The following is a 17,960-nucleotide window of genomic DNA, read 5'->3' as shown; positions in this document are numbered from 1 at the left end:
CTCTTCCTTCATCAATCTATTCATTGATCAGTCAATTAGTGGGTCATCCTGTGCAATGAATCATGGGGGGCTAGTGGTACATCATACAAATTTGTCATAGTCTGGTCTTTGTCTGCCTGAACAGCTATCCCATCTATGGATGTGGTAGTATCGTACACACAAAACACACACACATAAAGAAGCTCTTTCTTTCCATCCCTGACAGTTGCACACGTGGCGTCTGTGAGTCTCTTCTCCAGAACTCTCTCTCATGACCTAATAGGGAAAGCCCAAGTCAAAGTGTATACAAAACTCTTATGGATCTGCTTTGACCCACTTTGGGCCGGCTGGAGCTGGACGCTGGCCAAACTTAACTAACACAAGCCTGAGGACTTGATTCAGAAGGTCCAGACTGACACCTAGTGGTAGAGATATCTGACTTCAGACAGGAGCTACTGGTGCTCAATATGTTTTTTACTTCTCCTCAGGGTCCCTGGTGCAACACATCCATCGACTCAGATAGTGAAAGACTGCATGAAAGGGTAAGATGGGATCTCATTTCAAAAATGTGGTACCACCCTGAAGCAGGGCTGGGTTAATAATAATAATAATAATAATAATAATAATTAGCTGTGGGTCCCTACTGTCTCCCCCATTTCTCCCAATGTGTGTATTGTGTGTGTATTAGTTAGTTATTAGTAACTAGCTTTGTAGTAACTCAACTTGATTAAGCACACATTTATTTAGGAATATGCACCATGTAAAAGCAATGAAAGAATAATACATTTAAAACTAGATTTTTTTTACTCTAAAAGATGCCATCTCAAGGTTATGTAATAATGCCGGTGTCCTATCATTTTGGTTTATCAATTAATCCATTTTGCTTATCGGCAAGGGCTTATTGGCCCTGCACAGGTATTTTCAATTATTTTGGCTGATTAGAGTTCTGCTGCTCAGATGGGAAGAGCCATCATTATGCTAACTTACACTTTGATCATCCACTCCACCATCATGGAGGATCCAACAAAAGAAAAACAGAAGTCTTTCATAAAGGGGCCTGACATATAAAGGTTGCTACTCCAAGTGACAGATACAGCTGTGCAGCACGTCATTAGTAACTGATGTTGCTTAAAGTGCTCATATTATGCTCATTTTCAGGTTCATAATTGTATTGAGAGGTTATATCAGATTCAGAATAGGTTTACATGGTTTCATTTTCAAAAAACACCATATTTTTGTTGTACATTGCTGCAGCCCCTTTTTCACCCTGTGTGTTGAGCTCTCTATTTTAGCTACAGAGTGAGGCATCTTACTTCTGTTCCATCTTTGTTGGGAGTCGCACATGCTCACGAGCTAGGTAAGGACAACTACCCAGTCAGAAGCAGAGTATGAGGGCGTGCCACGCTAGCAGCTAGGCGAGCATTATAACGTGTGTTACAAAGTAATACACGTTTGTCACGGAAGTAAAGGCTGGACTACAATAGAGCTGTTTGGAGCAGTTTGTGAACAGTGTTTTCTCTGGAAGATGGTAAGTCCCTTTGGGGTGGACTTTGGACTTTTTCACTTTGGAAGCCTATTACATGCACAAAATAATATATATACAACACAATAAAGGAAAGGGAAAACGGCAAAAAGCATAATATGAGCACTTTAAGACTGACGCTAAGGAACCAAAGATTTTTCATTTGGCAGCTTTGGCTCCTCTGTCCGTGCGTCTCTTCCTCGCATCTCTCTCTCACATTCTTGCTTCTTATAATACATCCGTGGAAAGAGCTAAGACGCGAGGTAGAGAACTTATTCTTACAGTCTATTGTAGAGACGCAGGAAGTGATGAGACATGCCAGCACAATAAAAAGCACCCCATGTATTAGTAAGAATAAGGGGCAAGTTGGCCTGCCTTAACATGTGCAAGAAAACTAAGAAGAGGCAAGGAAGTGACAGTCAAGCACAGGCACAAATGTTTTGCCTTACTCCAGAGTTTAATCTGATCCAGCTTTGACACGCAAAATCATGAGGTGCTTTAATGTCCAGCCAGTTTGAGAGAGCGGGTGTAATTGACTTCTCACTCTGGTTTCTCTGTTTTTAGTCTTGTTTTATAACTTTTTAAAAACTAATAATACGAAATGCAGAGAAGGAAGCATGTTGCTTGTTTGTCGTGAGTTCAAGAACTGTGACAGGTTAATTATGTTTGATAAAATGCTGTGTAATTAACAACTCTGTGGAATGCTGTTGTTAGCCCATTAGCAATGCTAGCTCCTGCAGGTTATGTTTACAAACGTTCATGTTATCTGTATGAAAATCTGACAACCTGTGCTGCTGTGGACGCCTCCATTTGACCTCCATGTTAGTTGTCTTTAAGAGAAGGGATAGTCTGTCTGTGTCTTTGTTGATAGAAAGGAGAAATGGAAGACGAACAGCCAGACAAAGAATGAAGCAAGACGAGCCGTCGGACATTCCTTCAGTTGTACTGAAACTGAACAGACTGAAGACCTTGACACATGACTCCTGTGTTTTTTTTATATTTTCCAGAAGAGTTCCAGGAAAAAGGACAAAGAGAAGCAAACGTGTAAAGGCTGCAACGAGAGCTTCAACTTCACCAAGCGCAAACACCACTGCAAGTCCTGTGGAGCGGTGAGCACAGATGGAACAAGAGAAATTTGGGCATTGTTTGGCAGGATGTGCAAATGAAAGGATGGAGAGAAAGAAGTCAGGGAACAAGTGGACAATTTCTTTCAGACAAATGACTCAATGCCGTCTCTTTTTCTTTCTGTGTCCTTCTGCAGGCCATCTGTGCAAAGTGTTCAAAGACCTTGGACAACAAAACAAGCAGAGTGTGCCCGGAGTGTTTTGAAGCCAGCCTCAGCCTGGAGACCCTCTGCATTAGTGAACAGAAAAGGAAAGCTGCGCCTGAGGTGAGACACGCACTTGAAGACAAGCAAAACACACACACAAACTGAGAAACATTTAGCAGCATGTGCATAATAGTTTTATTTCTGCCTCGATTCATGCCAGTCCAATGCGATCCTGTCCATGTCTGCCAGTATACTGACAGTCAATGTCAACCAAGGGTTAGCAGCCAGACTGAACTGCTGGCACTAAAAAGAGAGAAAGAAGCACAGTAGTTTACTTATTAAGTCCAGTACTCTTATTTCTGTTGAAATACTAAAGTCACTGCATTTTTAGAAATCATTACACACACATAAAAGTACATTATATACATACAGTACATGTGCATTTATGAATTAACACAGGTTCACATTGAAAGATCAACTTATCCCTCTTTGATGACTAATATAATGAGATCTCAGCTTAACGATGACCTGTAGTCACCGCTGACTCCACAGTCTAGCTGCTTCAGCTGTCTGTCTGTCTGGGATGTTGTGGATGCACAGTCAACTCTGGTTATACTGAAAAGCTGACAAGCGTACTGTTTAGATATATTCTGGTGGTTCATTCAGGCTGTGGTCTCAGCTACAAGATCCACAAAACAAGCTCATCTGCAGTGAGATTAGTCACCACATGGGGGGGCTATAGGCCATACATGGATTAGACAAGGGGCAGCAGGAGCTTGAACACCTATCCATGTACAAATCTCCCTGTGTCCTACATTGTCGTTATATAATGATAATCAGTGGAAGATCTGGGCTGTCAGTTGCTCAAGTTCAAATCCCCAAAATGATTCAGATGGATTTCAATTAGAAGCTTATTCAAATCGATAATCGGGTTTTTTTATTTATTTTTATAGCACATTACAACGGGATTACAACGTGTTTTATTTATAAAAGTGGTTGGGCTCTTGGTATATATAGTTCTGTATTATTGTATCTTTTCAGAGACAGACATCTCTAACGGGGGAAAACTGCCTGCTAAGTGGCCACCTTCAAGTGCAGGAGAAAGGGAAGAGCTGGTCCAAGATGTGGGTGGCTGTCACCAAGGCTGAGCCACTGGTGCTATACCTGCAGAGCAGTGGACAGGTAAGAGAGAGAGAGAGAGAGACACACACACACACACACACACACACACACACACACACATACATACACGGAGATAAGATGATGATCCACCTGTTAATTACGAATCATTCCAAGTTTCTTATCAGATTGAGGGATTATATATTTGAAGGATCTTTCTTTATTTTACGCATCAGTAAAGTAGTCCTCACTTACATTACGTGGAATATATTACATCTGGTTTCCCTGTTAAGGAATGTACAAATAAATGACAAACATTGCACACAAGTTTCCCCACATGGCCACATAAATGATGTGTCATCTCTTGTATATCCGCTGATCCTCTTGCTTCACCCGTCTGGCCTTTGTATACGTCCTACCTTCTTCCTCCTTTCGGAACAGGACATCTGTACAGTGTGGCGCCTGGGCACATCAGTAAGCATGTGTAAGTCAGATCTATCCAATCCTGTCTGTGCCAGGATGTCTGTACACTGTCTGCGCTCTGTAGATTTGGGCCAGGAGGCGTTGGTTGTCCCGAATCTGACCCTTAGGTATAGCGGCTGCTGCTGTCAGTGACGCTGCTTCAATGTGTGACTAGGTTTTAGTTTGCACTGACCAAATGAAGCAACTCTTTGGATTTAATTTAGTTCCTTGAAATCTTGGCTCTGTATGTAGCAATAAATCTGCTCAGAACATCCCAAGGAGATGCATGAGTGGTTTACAAAATTAAAAAAACTCTGAAAGCAATCATGTGTGGAAAGCTTTTCGCTAAAGACTGTGATTCTCTGTCATTCTCATTCATAGTGGATAGCACAGAAGGGAAGTCAGCCTGTTAAAGCCTCCCCTGATTTTATTTCCAAGACTAATATCCCAATCCCACCGCAGAAAGCTGCCATTCCAAAGATTAGGATTAATGGGAGTTGGACGAGAAATTCCTGATTATACAGAAAGAAAGAGGGGGAAGGGAGAGTGGGGTTTACTATACATGCCTGGTGGAATATACTGTATTCTCCTGCAACTGAAGAGACAAGCTGTCACTTGCTGCTTTGCTGTATTTTACAGTATGCTTCCTCTTTATTCAAGAGAAGCACAATTTTAAATACCACCAGGTTTCTTCTGATTGACTTATCTTGCTCATTTTGGTAGGACTCCAAGGGGGCGCGGGTGGTGCCTCTCCCTGGATTCGAAGTGAGCGTGGTACCGCCATCGGGAAGCGAGAAGTCGGAGATCAAACACTTGCTCCGGCTCAGTCACACCCAGCAAACTTTGCTCTTAAGTGCCCAAGATGCAGAACTTCAGGCCAAGTGGGTGGACGTCCTCTCCAAAGCTGCCCGCAGAGAAACGCCCACAGATGCATCAACGAGCCTGACTGAACACAGGAAGAGCCAGTAGTGGCCATGTTGGAGCCCAGGACTCCCTCCCTCTTTCTCTTGTGTATAGAGCACACATTACTTGAATTCACTTTACCTTGGCACTTTTTGTTTGTTTTAGTTTTTTCCCCCCTCTTTTGAAAGGACCACTCAATCCTTCCTATGCCACTTCAATCTTCTCATCATGACCACACAGCTACGTCTTCTTCTCTCTTTATCTTCTTGTCTCTCTCAAACACAGAAAAATTACTATGCTATCAAGCCACCAGCGCCACTGTATGTATACATGTGGTTAGGATATTATAGTGTTTTCAAACGCTGGGGAGGACTAAATGTTTTATTTGTAATATAGCTGAAGAAAGTTCCTGAATGAGTTTTTTCTTAAGATGAAGTTTGTTGTACATCATGCGACTGTGTTGTGAAGCATTAAATCTTGTGTGTGTCTTTCAATTTGTGCGAAAGTATGTATGTGTGTGTTTGAGTGTGAGTCCCTTCCTGTGTTTATTAAGTATTGAATGTCAGTGTAAGAAACCTGCGCCACCTCTCTGTTCTCTTCACTCCTGCTGTGGACACAGTGGCAGTTCAGTGGGTATTGTACAGTATGTATACTATAGTGCGATGTAAGAAAGCAAAGAAACAAAAGACATTTTAACTTAAAAAGACACAGATGTGTTCGCTTGTGGCTGGCCACCTGATGCTCCCACTGTCAGTTCCCACCTTACAGACCCTCTCTTCATACTTCTCTCATCTATATAGGTAATAACTCCCTCCCGACATTGTCTTTGGACTCTGAGACTTTTAATCTGAGTCGGATCCACCACATTTCCACTCTGTCATGATTGTGACTCATCCAGATGAGAGTACACAGCCAGAATGGGATCAAGTGGCCTCAATTCTGACCCTGCACAGCAGGTTCAGTCCCTCAATATCTCCACTTGTACACATGCTTAATAAATCATTTCCGTATACTTATCTCTCTTTCTTAGCATAGCAACCGTCTGCCTGCTTCTCTCCCTTTGGTGATGTGATGGAAACCAAGTACTGTACTGTAAAACTGTTAATTCTGCCTTGACCCTGTACCCTGCTCCTATCAGCCACCAGCCTTTAAGCAAAAGTAGCAACAAAAAAACCTTGTCATTGGATCTCTTTGTGCATGTAAACTCACTCATATTTATGTACTGTGCTCTGAAATCTTGCCCCTATACTATACCTCTTTTTATGCTCCAGAACTCATTCTTGTCGTACTGTAAGTGAGCAGCAGTAAGTGTTTTAAACATGGATTGTGCACAGTGGAAAAGCAGTCAAGCATATCATCAATAAACAGACATTGTGATTCATTCAGTACCACGCTGTCCAACAAGATCTTCACGTTTCACATAAAATTCTGTCTGCAAATATGTTTCTCTTTGTCTTTTTAAGAAACACAGAATCTGTTTTATTTTTTTTAAGGGAAAGACCAGTCTTGCATCCACATAGACCTATCTCCACAGCACTGTGGAGTAGGGAAAGACCAACCTCAAACAGAGGCATAAATTGATTTTATTCACTCCAGTCACTGATCTGATTGATATCACACACGAAACAGCATGTGAAATAATGCCAGGAGATATTTGGTTTAATATGCTGATGTGATGTAAGAAGATTAATAACCATAGGACTACTCTATGTGTGCAAATGAGTTTCAGGGTGCATGTGTATGTCTCATCTAGGCATTCTATTCTGTAGTTTTAGTTCCATTGCTTTAAATGTCATGTTCACTTCCAGTTTTCACTTCAGTTTGGAATTAGTTTTTTTTGCCTGACTCTCTTTGTACTTTGCACCGTAATAACAGAGGACAAAACCAAAACAAAAATTTTGTTTTGAAAAACAAAACCAAGAGTATACAGCATGCTAGCAGCTCTGTGAGGCTGTACTTAGGCACCGTGGTGCTTTGGGATATATGCTAACATTAGCATGTTAACATGCTGATGATAAGCAGGTATGTTTATTACCATGGTGACAATTATATAGTTTTCTATACATGCTTACATTTTCTAATTAGTACCAAAGGCAAGGCAGTTTTATTTATAGAGCATGTTTCCTACACAGAGATAGGTTCAAGGTGCCGTACAAAGAAGTTTAAATGACACAATACAAAGTAACAAAATTATATAATTTAAAAGAACAAAATCTATATAGTAATTAATTTTTTTTAAATTTAAAACAGAAATAAGAGATTTACAATAATACAATGATAATAAGGCCTTATGTTTTAAAAAACATGTAGTTAAAAGTGCTTGACAACAATAAGGATTTCAGTCTGGATTAAAAACTGCAATGGTTTGACCATTGGGCAATTGGTTGGTGTAAGAGGTCTCGCAGCTTTATATTGCTCGAGCATGTCAGTCATGGGCCAACTCCATGTAGAGATTTATAAATAAGTAATACAACTTTAAAATCAATTCTATGACTTACTGGTAACCAGTCTAGGGATTGAACTGGGGTGATGTGGGCTGTTCTTTTGGTTTGGGTCAGAACTCTTGTTGCTGAATTTTGTTGCAATTGCCTGATGGTCTTTTTAGGAAGACCTGTCAGAAGTCCAATGAATCTATTTTACCGGAGATAAAAGCATGCATACAATTTTTCCTAAATCCTGTTTTGTCATAAGGTTCCTGACTTTGGTTATGTTTTAATGTGATAAAAGACTAATTTTCTTATGACTGATACCACTAAACACAAAGTACAGCAGAGGCTAATGGGGATAGCATAAGTTTTTTTATAATTATAAAAACCAAAATATTGGGAACATTTAAATTTTGACCTGATGGTGGTGCTAGATGAAAAGTTAGAATTCATCCTGAAAGGGGGACATAAATGTGTGTATTAAATTGTACGGCAATCCATGTAGGCCTAATAGTTGTTGAGATATTTGCGTCTGAACCAAAGTGGTGGACAGACAGACAGACAGACGGACAGACAGACAGACATTGATCTTTGAGCCGTGCATGGATAATGAAAAATGAGAATTAATTTTCAGTTTAGATTTTAGGCTTTTCCACTTCCCTGTGTACCGTTTTCATGCTCAGTTATTGTCAGCTGTGATTCAGTTGCTTTGGCTCAGTGCAATTTGTTGTTTTATTTTGTTGTTGGCATGTGATTGTGTATTTTGTGAGTGTTTTGATATGGATTTAAACTGTTGGATAATATAGATCTATAGTAACTGTGTAACATGAAGTCAAGCACACTAAATAAAACACCATGTTGCCTGCGGTGTGCAGCAGTATAAACAGCTGTCACCCTGAGAACAGCACTGAAACTCCCTGTACTGTGTTAACTTACGACAAGCTTCTCAACATGGAAAGCAATATAGGCAGATCACTTCATCTCATTATTACTGCTGCTTCTATCTGATGTCAGAAGGTAATCCAGAGAGCCCCAGCTGTATCCTGCATGTGATCAGTTCCATAGTAAAAAATGTGCTGTTCAAATACTTTTACAATATCAGTCAACTTAACACACAGGCATTGGTTTATGCTGGTAATCTATGTGTGTGTGTGTGTGTGTGTGTGTGTGTGTGTGTGTGTGTGTGTGTGTGTGTGTGTGTGTGTGTGTGTGTGTGTGTGTGTGTGTGTGCATGCGTGTAAGTTATGTGGAAATGAAGGTATGTTGAGTTTTGAGGACCTGAGAGCTAGCTTTGAGATCCCTAGGATGTCCTTCTTCATTTATCTTCGCTTAAGGTCAGCCCTAAAATGTTATGGAGTACCATGGGGAAACAGTCTTGAGACCCACCCAATCATTAAATGGCTTGTTGATTCTCCTGCGAGAGGATTAGTGTCCAGGATTTATGCTAAACTGATGCAAGTATCCGTAAGAGAACTCCCAATAGTAAAGAAATGGGAGCGAGAGCTGAGCTCGGAGGGGAACGTAATTAATTGGGAGACAGTTTAGGACAACATTTCCCACTGTTCCAAGAACCCAAATCACCAGCAGATCCATTTCAACATAGGACATATTGGACGCCTCAGAAGAGATATGTCTCTAAAGTCATTCCTACTCCCTATTGCACGTTCTGTCAACCTGAACAAACTGGAACTTTGGAATAAAACAACATCAATAATATCTGATGTGATAGGATGTTGAATTCCTACTGATCCGATTGTTTTGTTACTTAATGACGACTCTAAATTACATCTGCTTGGAAGACAGACATTTGGCTAGCCGGCTCAACTGCAACCAAGAAAATGATAGCTCAACGCTGGCTCCCCCCCACTCGCTTTTTATAAAACAGTGGTTGATGTATTTTCTAGACATAGTTATGCTTGAGCTCTCTACAGCAAGGATTAACAAAGCTAAATCATCGACTATAGACCTATGGAAAGGCGCAGCAGCACAAGTATCAGTCCTAATGACCTCAGCATCACAAGAATTAGAGGAGAGTGACTAGGCAAGGTGTGATTTCTGTTTTTGTTTGTTTTGGTTTTTATTTTATTTTCCTCGAGACCGCGGAGGGTGGGGGGTGGGAGAGGGTGGTTGTTCTTGTTCAAGTGTGTTTGTCTGTTCTGTATGTTCAAAATGTAAAAATAATAAAAAAACAAATGATCTTAAAAAAAGAACAGATAAAAAAACAAAAAGAATTATATGGAAATTTGATTCACTGAAAGGGTTGAGGTGGGATATCAGCCATAATTCAAGTTGTGGCTTATTTCACCTCTCAGATATGTGTGTATATTAAAGTAGGTGTGGAAAGGGTGTATAAAAGCTGTTGCAGCTGTTTTAAGTCAATTTTTCTACATCTTGATTTAATTCAGTTTCATCCTCCTTCTGTCTGTTTTGTCTCTACTTTGTCGTCATCACGCTTGTTTTTGCAGTTCTTGTGGACATAAACTTATTGATGTACATTTACAGAAAAAGGTAGAGAGGACAGCTATTGATAGGCTGTATGAACTGTAACTTCTTTATTTAGCGAGTCAACACTAAGTGTCAAAATGATGAATTGGGAGGCTGGCATCCCTATAGGGCAGAGCAAACTGCTGACTGCCTCCTTCTGTCATTTTACATACTGTACATTTAGAACAGAGTGGAGCAGGGTGGGTGCTGTGTCTATTGTCTACAGCTTTCATCAACTCTCCAGAGTCCTCTCCTAGAATGCTCCAGTCTCTGTGTTGTTATTTTTCTTTCCAACTTTTTTCTTTGAAAATATATAGCGAGGAGCTCTTTTCTCAACAGTAGAATTGGGGTTTAGTTGGCTAACAACCTAAGTTTCTGGCAGGAAGTTTTACTTCTGCATCACACCTCTCTTGCTTTTTACTTCTTTATGTATTTGCCATTAAGGCTGCAGTGGAACTGTAACATGTCAAACTGACCTCCATTAACACTTGAAGTGCTCATATTATGCTCATTTTCAGGTTCATAATTGTATTTAGAGGTTATATAGGTTTACATGGTTTAATTTTCAAAAAACACCATATTTTTGTTGTACTGCACATTGCTGCAGCTCCTCTTTTCACCCTGTGTGTTGAGCTCTCTGATTTAGCTACCGAGTGAGGCATCTCACTTCTGTTCCATCTTTGTTGGGAGTTGCACATGCTCAGTACCTAGGTAAGCACTACAAGCCAGTCAGAAGCAGAGTATGAGGGCGTGCCACGCTAGCAGCTAGGCGAGCATTATAACGTGTCACTTTGTAACACACGTTCATCACAGAAGTAAAGGCTGGGCTACAAGTTTGGAGCAGTTTGTGAACAGGGTTTTCTGTTGGAGATGGTAAGTTCCTTTGGGGTGGACTTTGGGCTTTTTCACTTTGTAAACCAATTACATGCACAAAAAAGATATATAACACAATACAGGAAAGGGAAAAAGCCAAAAAGCATAACATGAGTTAATGGCTCTATTCATCATAGGCGCAGACCTCTTTGAATGAGTAAAAAATGCAGGGTTGGTTGAACCGAGCCAATTGTCGCCAGAAAGGTATTTATGTATACTTAAATTAATTCCGCAAGGAAAAATTCAATAAGAGAACAGTTGTAGGTAAAAGCAAAGCAGAACATTTCAATTATTATATTTGCTCAGGGTTTCAGATTGTGGCCACAATTCTGTGAGCCTTGTTCCTCTCATACAACAACAGCTGAGGGGAATGGTTTTAATGGGAAAGCTGTCGTATACCACTGGAGCGTAAGCCTCTTACCAGCTGTTGTGTGTGTGCGCACACATGCATGCATGTTCATGCATCTGTGTGGCCCAGAAACATTTGCATTCTGCATTCCTAAATCTCTAAATACACCACCCTGCTGACCTACCTACTGTATTTGGGGAAAGTGGGCAAAACACATTACCACCTGCCTTTCACATACAGTACAGTACCCCCAATTGATCTTCCCTCCTCTCTATTAAGCTCTTTTTGGCTGCTAAAGCAGCGTCTTCGGTTCCTGTAGGTCCAACACCTTGGTCCACAGTGACATATCATGATAACCATTGATGGATTGACATGAAATTTGGTACAGAAATTCTTGGTCCCTTGAGGATGATTCATAATCACTTTGGTGCAACCCTGACTTTTTCCAACAACACCTCTGAAACTATGACTTAAAATCCATTCATTTTAGCTGTACTCTGAGATTAATGCTAAGAGTAGCAGTTTGGCATGCTAATAGTAGCATGTTAGCATTCAGTTTAAAGCACAGCTTTAGCGCAGCACAGTGGTTCCCATTCGAGTAGGTCAGGAGCTTACCTGACGAGCCTGATGGCTTGTTACCATATTGTTACATATATATACATAATATATCTATGGTTTGTTACACAGAACCTTCTTAGAAGCCGTCATCGGTTAAAAGGCAGGCAGTTAAAACTGTTAAAAGGTAGGCAGTTTCAAAAAAATACCTGGCAGGTGATTGGATGAACCATCTGTCTATCACGATAGACGGCCATCTCAAACACCTATATCCTTGATATTATATCAATATCTATATCCACTTCCAGGATTGCTCCGGTGCTGCAGGAAATTCCATCGGATGCATGTATTTTCCGTTTCCTTCCACTTTCTTTGTGTTGGAATTTTAAATTTGGTGGATTAATGAGGACTGTTGTTGACTGCTCCTCAGATCTCTGCAGGTTAAATTGAGACTGCTAGCTAGACTATCTGTCCAATCTGAGTTTTCTCTCACACAACTATTTTGCAGCTGCTCTGTGCGGAGCTTAGCACCGCCCATGACGAGTCTGATTGGTTTAAAGAAATGCCATTAAACCAGAGCACGTTTTCCTCCCATCCCCGAATGCCTTGTGGAGTAGCCAGACCCTCCTTCAGCACGCTTTGGAGGAGGGTCTGGCAAAGCGAGACTTCAAACAAATAAACCACACCCGTAGCTGCCAGTAGCTCCTCACCGGACGCTTATTGGTTCAGTTTGCTGCTGTTATTTTAATTGAAGCATGCCATATTTCATTCATGGAAGCCTGACCATGCCTGACAACATGGATTTTCGTGTGATATGTGATCCTGCGATTCTCACGTGATCTCGTAAAATGGCGAGAATACAGCTGCCGTGCAAGGTAAGTCAGGAGCCTCCGGGGGGTAGTCTAAATCTTAGGGGTTAAAAGATGAAATATGGGAAAAAAACTCAAGTTCCAATTAGTGTTTTTGTTTGGTCTAATTTTCCACTTGGGCCATTAACCTCCTTGGTTAAAAAACATCCTTATGTGTAAATGTATATATATTTTTTGGGATATTGTTTTATGTTGTCTGCATCTTTTTATATATTAGTATATTCTTTCTCTTCTCTCCATACAATATAGTCAGGATATGTTGCATCATGCTGCCGTTAGCCACCATACTTTATCTGCAGCAACACCCACACGCAAATGCAAATGAACAGAAACTGCATTCTGTAATGAAGCAAGTTCTCCATTCCTGTAAAGGAAGTGGTTGCGACTGTTTCCTGCCATTTTCGTGTTTGGTACTCTTGTACTCTTTACATGATATGTGTTTTTGCCCTGCCTGGTTCCTGGGTGCAGTTGATGCACCCAGGATGTTTTTATTTCACAACTCACCGTTAATAACCATAATAACCATTGTTGTAGGTAGGATCTGGACACATCACACACCAACCTCCTCGCTGAAAGACAAATCCACCTGACAGACGCCCTGGGGTAAATGTCCTACATGTAATTACATAATCTGAAGGTACATGATAGAGATTTAGATTATGTATTGCTGTAATCGTAACAATAAATCACCAGAGACACCATCATTCATATCTTTGTCTGATTCACAGCATGAGTGGAGGGGAGAAAAAAATAAACCTCAAATAAATCTAATTCAGAGTCAAAGCCACTGGAGAGGGTTGGTCATTCTATCATTATATTCTAATTAGAAACCGTTAAGCTTGATTTGATCATGCTGATGTGAGGTCTATTTAAGTGAATAACTAGAATGGCCTCAGAGGCACTGTCTTATCTACGGTTCCATTAGCTCTCCACAAATTCTTCTGGTTACACCCTTCCACAAGAGAAAGCAGCATTGTTTCATGGAAAAATAGAGTATTTCTCAATTAATTCCCAAGTAAACTTAAAATCTAATTATTTCCCAGGAGCTTCACACCTGTTTTTATTCTGACAGATATGTAAATGTGTGTGAACTTGTGCACAGTTGCATTCAATTTAATTATGCTGCAGCCTAAATGAGCACCACTAATGACGCAAACACCACTGTCAACTCTGGGCCACTGAACAAATTATGTTGTAAAACACCAGACCTGAATATCATATTATACAGAGCATCTAATGTGTCATAAACTTGCATGGAACACTGTGGAATGACATGAAGCAACATGGCAGCAGCTAAAGCTCACTGTAGGAAACAACAGTCATTTGGAATAACAGTAATCATTTCAGAATGAGTCATTTGGCAGTAGCGTACAAATAAATTAAAAGTCAAATGAGATGCATGCAGCTAAACAAAATCACAATGTGCACATACACAAATATAACATTGAACTGTTTATCTAAGATACACAACAATGGTTATTATAGGACTGCATTCAGTCACTGCTGGAGCAATTACTCCAATTACAGCTGATATGACATTCTAGGTTTTTAGTAAAAGCTTTACTGGACCCAGAGACAATGTTCAAGTTTAGAAATCTGTGTGGACATTATGTACTGTTTGATGTGGCCCTGTTCTTCAAGTCCTAAATAATAAGGTGTAGCTTGTATATTTGGTCCTGTGAATAGAGTAAGATGAAACTACAGAGAGTATGTTTGTTTTCTAATCTTCCATGTTCAGGAGAGGTACCTTATCATTTTACTTTCTTTCAGTACATCCATTCCTGCCACCCTCCAGACTTTCTCATATTTCATGTGTTGTCTTCAGCACCGTCGGACTGCCCCGCTGTTAGCTCTCTGTCAACACCTCAGCAGGAATCATCCCCAGTTGCACCAGCCATATAAACACACTGCTTGGCGCACATGGATGTCCAAGCACTTAAGGAACCTGCAGGGTGGCTGTGACACAATGAAACTGTTGCAATTCCCTTGCTACAGTATGTTTTGTGCTTTCCTGCAGGGGTGGTGACCGTGTTACTGGGTGTAAGGCTGTCGGAGGATGTATTTAACGGGAACTATTGCAGCAGTGCAATTTAACATCTGACTGGTCACTATATTCCTATGAAGGGTGTGAAAAAAATATTTACAGTAGTTACATTGTTAGCCACACTAGCAGTGTGGCTTTAGGGATTGAAATGCTGGTCACTCCACCACTTTGAATTATGAATTTTGGTACGGAAATTTGTGGTTCCCAGATGATTTAATCTTACTGACTAATCTTCCTGTCTCGTTCTCTTGCCCAATCATGGGGTCCACATTTGATATTTTGAATGAAATGTCTTTATAACTAACTGTTGGATGGACTGACATGAAATTTGGTTCAAACATTCATGTACTTGCCATGATGAATTTGTCAGTACTTTGGTTAATGACCAAATGCTTGCAATAATGACATTCCCATGCAGCAAAGGGCTGGGGGCCGGACTCGAACCTGAGACACTGCCAAGGACTACAAGGCCCTCCCCAAGGCTTACATCGGGAGCACACTCTACTGGGTGAGCTAGAGGTCACCCCAGAATGAAATCAATTTATGCCTGATATACGAGATTGGTGTTTCCCTCACTCTTAGAGAAAGTATAATAATACTGTATAGTAATATTTATAGTCGTTAAGAGAAACAGAAACTCGTAATGCATGAATATCTTGTTGGTGACTGCAAAACTAATGGCATTCCCATCAGCCTCAGCTGCACTGTTTTGTGCTAATTAGCAATTAGCTACAGTTAGCATGCTAATATCCTAAACTACATTTAGCTCAAAGTAACTACAGTCTAAGTACAGCCTCACAGAGCTGCTAGCATGGCTCTTGTTTTCTTTGAGTGTCAGTGCCAAAAGCTGAAGTTTAATAACTCAATTTATCAAAAGGCCATTTCTTTCAGTGCCTCTTACATTTAGCCTAATGCTTCAGATAGTATGCACCTGTGTGATGAAAACCAGTCACCAGCTGGAAAGGAAGTTCTGTATCATATAAGCTTGTTGCTATTCAATCTGCCTAACTAAGAAATATCCCTGACCAAATAAAGTATACCTAACTGACTCAATTTCTCCTCCGAGCCCCGCCACAGTATCCCTCATCCTCTGGTGTCTGAGAAATGCTGTGCATTTTCTGTAACCCATGCCTTGCAAGCTGTGCACGTCAGTGGCAAAGGAATGCTTGATCAACTCAATTTCCTCTGAAAGTCTCATACTTCATACCTACCACCCGTTTCCTGTCTTTTCTCGCTATCTCCCAATGAGTGTATGGAGGTGCAGATTTATGGAGCGGCCCAGTCACTGGTGGCCACAATCCAGCCTAAGCAAGTGATTTGTTCAGAGATTACAGACACTGAGGACAGAGAAACGAGCGTTAATGATGTTATAGACAGATCACCAGGTGTGTGTGTGTGTGTGTGTGTGTGAGAGAGAGAGAGAGAGAGAAAAGAGAGAATGTGGGTGTCATTTTGGAAGTAGTCTCTATACAAGGGTTTTCAGCCATATGCATTCCTCAGCAGTACAGAGACAATCCATCCTTAATGATACCCTGACATTAACATTAAATGGTTTCTGGGAGATTCTTAAGTACACTATTTTTTTAACTTCATGTTTCAGTTGAAAATAGAGTTTGTTTTGCAGGTTTATGATGACTCATACTTATACCAGGGCCCCACTGAACAAAGCTCTTCATCCCCTATGTAGAAGAAACCTTTGAATAAAATAACTGCCTCGTGGATGCAGTGTAATCTAGTAATTACTGTAAAATCTTGCTGGATGTTTGTTTTATCACTTTAGGAACTAACCAAGGACACTTCGGAGAGGGCACCTTCAGTCTCCTCCACCCAGACCTGCAGCCATATGTGGCCTGGTCCGAGCAGCAGTGTTGACATGGGCCCGTTGGCAGTGTGAGATGGTGCCCCTCCTGCTCTACTTAATTAGCTGTTTGATGGAGTGGTACCCCACCCAGCAGAGCCACTGTGTCACACTGTGTCAGGGGCAGTGCGGACACACAGAGCTGACCAGTCTCACCTCCCTTACGTTTTCTCTGTTTCTCCTGTCGGATCAGGTTACAGTTTTTTTCCGATTGCTTAAGCACTACTTTGAAAACAGAGACCGTTTTTTCAAAACACTATACACACAATTAGCACAACCACACACACAAATAGCAGAACACCTCAGACCCTTTGCTAAATGAAACACTGTTGCAAAAACTATTCACTAATTTATATTAAATAAAAACATATTTTGTTTCATATGGCATGATTCTGTTTGAACCTGTTACACACTGCTGTTGCTAACCTAAAACTCTTTTAGCAATTCTACTTCTCAGTGATTAGAGTACTGTAAATGAAGTGCACAGAGAAAGTGCAAATATACAGTAAGTTCACCAAACCCTACACAAGACCAATGCTGCAGACTGAGGAAAATATAATGTATTTCTCTCCATATACCCAAATCAGTCAACATGTCAACATGGAGAATCACAACAAAACATGTCCCAGTTTTCATGCTACTACAGTAGTGTGCATAACACTGTTAGCTCAACAACAGACAAACATAAAATATTGTATCCAGTACAAGTTACAATTACAGTAGAAACAGAAAAACGGAGAGTATGGTGGAAGGTATAGTACTGTAAACTGTGGATGGTGTTGAAACCAGTTCTGAGCAAGAGCAGAGCGGTGGAATGACACATTGTCCCAGATGACAATGTATTGCATCTGGTGCATTTGGTTAACTGCTGTGACGATGTTGTGCAATCGGTCCAAAAATGCGAGAATGTGAGGTGTGTTGTAAGGGCCCATATTGGCATGACAGAGGAGGACCCCATCCTGTGTAATGGCAGCGCAAAGGGTGATGTTACCCCCATGTTGCCCTGGGACATTAATTATAGCCCTGTGGCCAATAATATTTCTGCCTCTCCTACTTGCTTTTGTGAGGTTGAACCCTGCCTCATCTACATATGGATTTGTGCAGGATTTCTTCAGCATCCATCTGTAAAACTCTCTGAAATACAGTGAAAGACAAGATTGTGTAGTTCAGGATAGATCTAGTATACAGTCAATGTACATGTAAAAAGGTCATGTGTGCCGTATGCAACATCACAGTGCTAAAGTGAA

General features: G+C 40.8%; 1 protein-coding gene across 1 annotated transcript in view; it reads left to right on the top strand.

The window, feature by feature from the left end:
• The window catches only part of fgd (faciogenital dysplasia), a 57,125-nt gene extending 50,464 nt beyond the window's left edge, over positions 1-6,661 (top strand). Inside the window, exons 15-19 of the mRNA XM_031316570.2 lie at positions 468-521; positions 2,509-2,610; positions 2,763-2,891; positions 3,813-3,953; positions 5,076-6,661. Of these exons, the coding sequence (XP_031172430.1) occupies positions 468-521; positions 2,509-2,610; positions 2,763-2,891; positions 3,813-3,953; positions 5,076-5,321 (672 nt within the window). The 3' untranslated portion in view covers positions 5,322-6,661. The remainder of the gene's footprint in view (positions 1-467; positions 522-2,508; positions 2,611-2,762; positions 2,892-3,812; positions 3,954-5,075) is intronic.
• Positions 6,662-17,960: the final 11,299 nt, after the last annotated feature.

The sequence above is a fragment of the Sander lucioperca genome, chromosome 12 (assembly GCF_008315115.2).
Source record: "Sander lucioperca isolate FBNREF2018 chromosome 12, SLUC_FBN_1.2, whole genome shotgun sequence".
Classification (NCBI taxonomy): domain Eukaryota; kingdom Metazoa; phylum Chordata; class Actinopteri; order Perciformes; family Percidae; genus Sander; species Sander lucioperca.
Note: the sequence above shows the minus strand (reverse complement) of the source record. Positions and strands in the feature narration are given on the sequence as shown.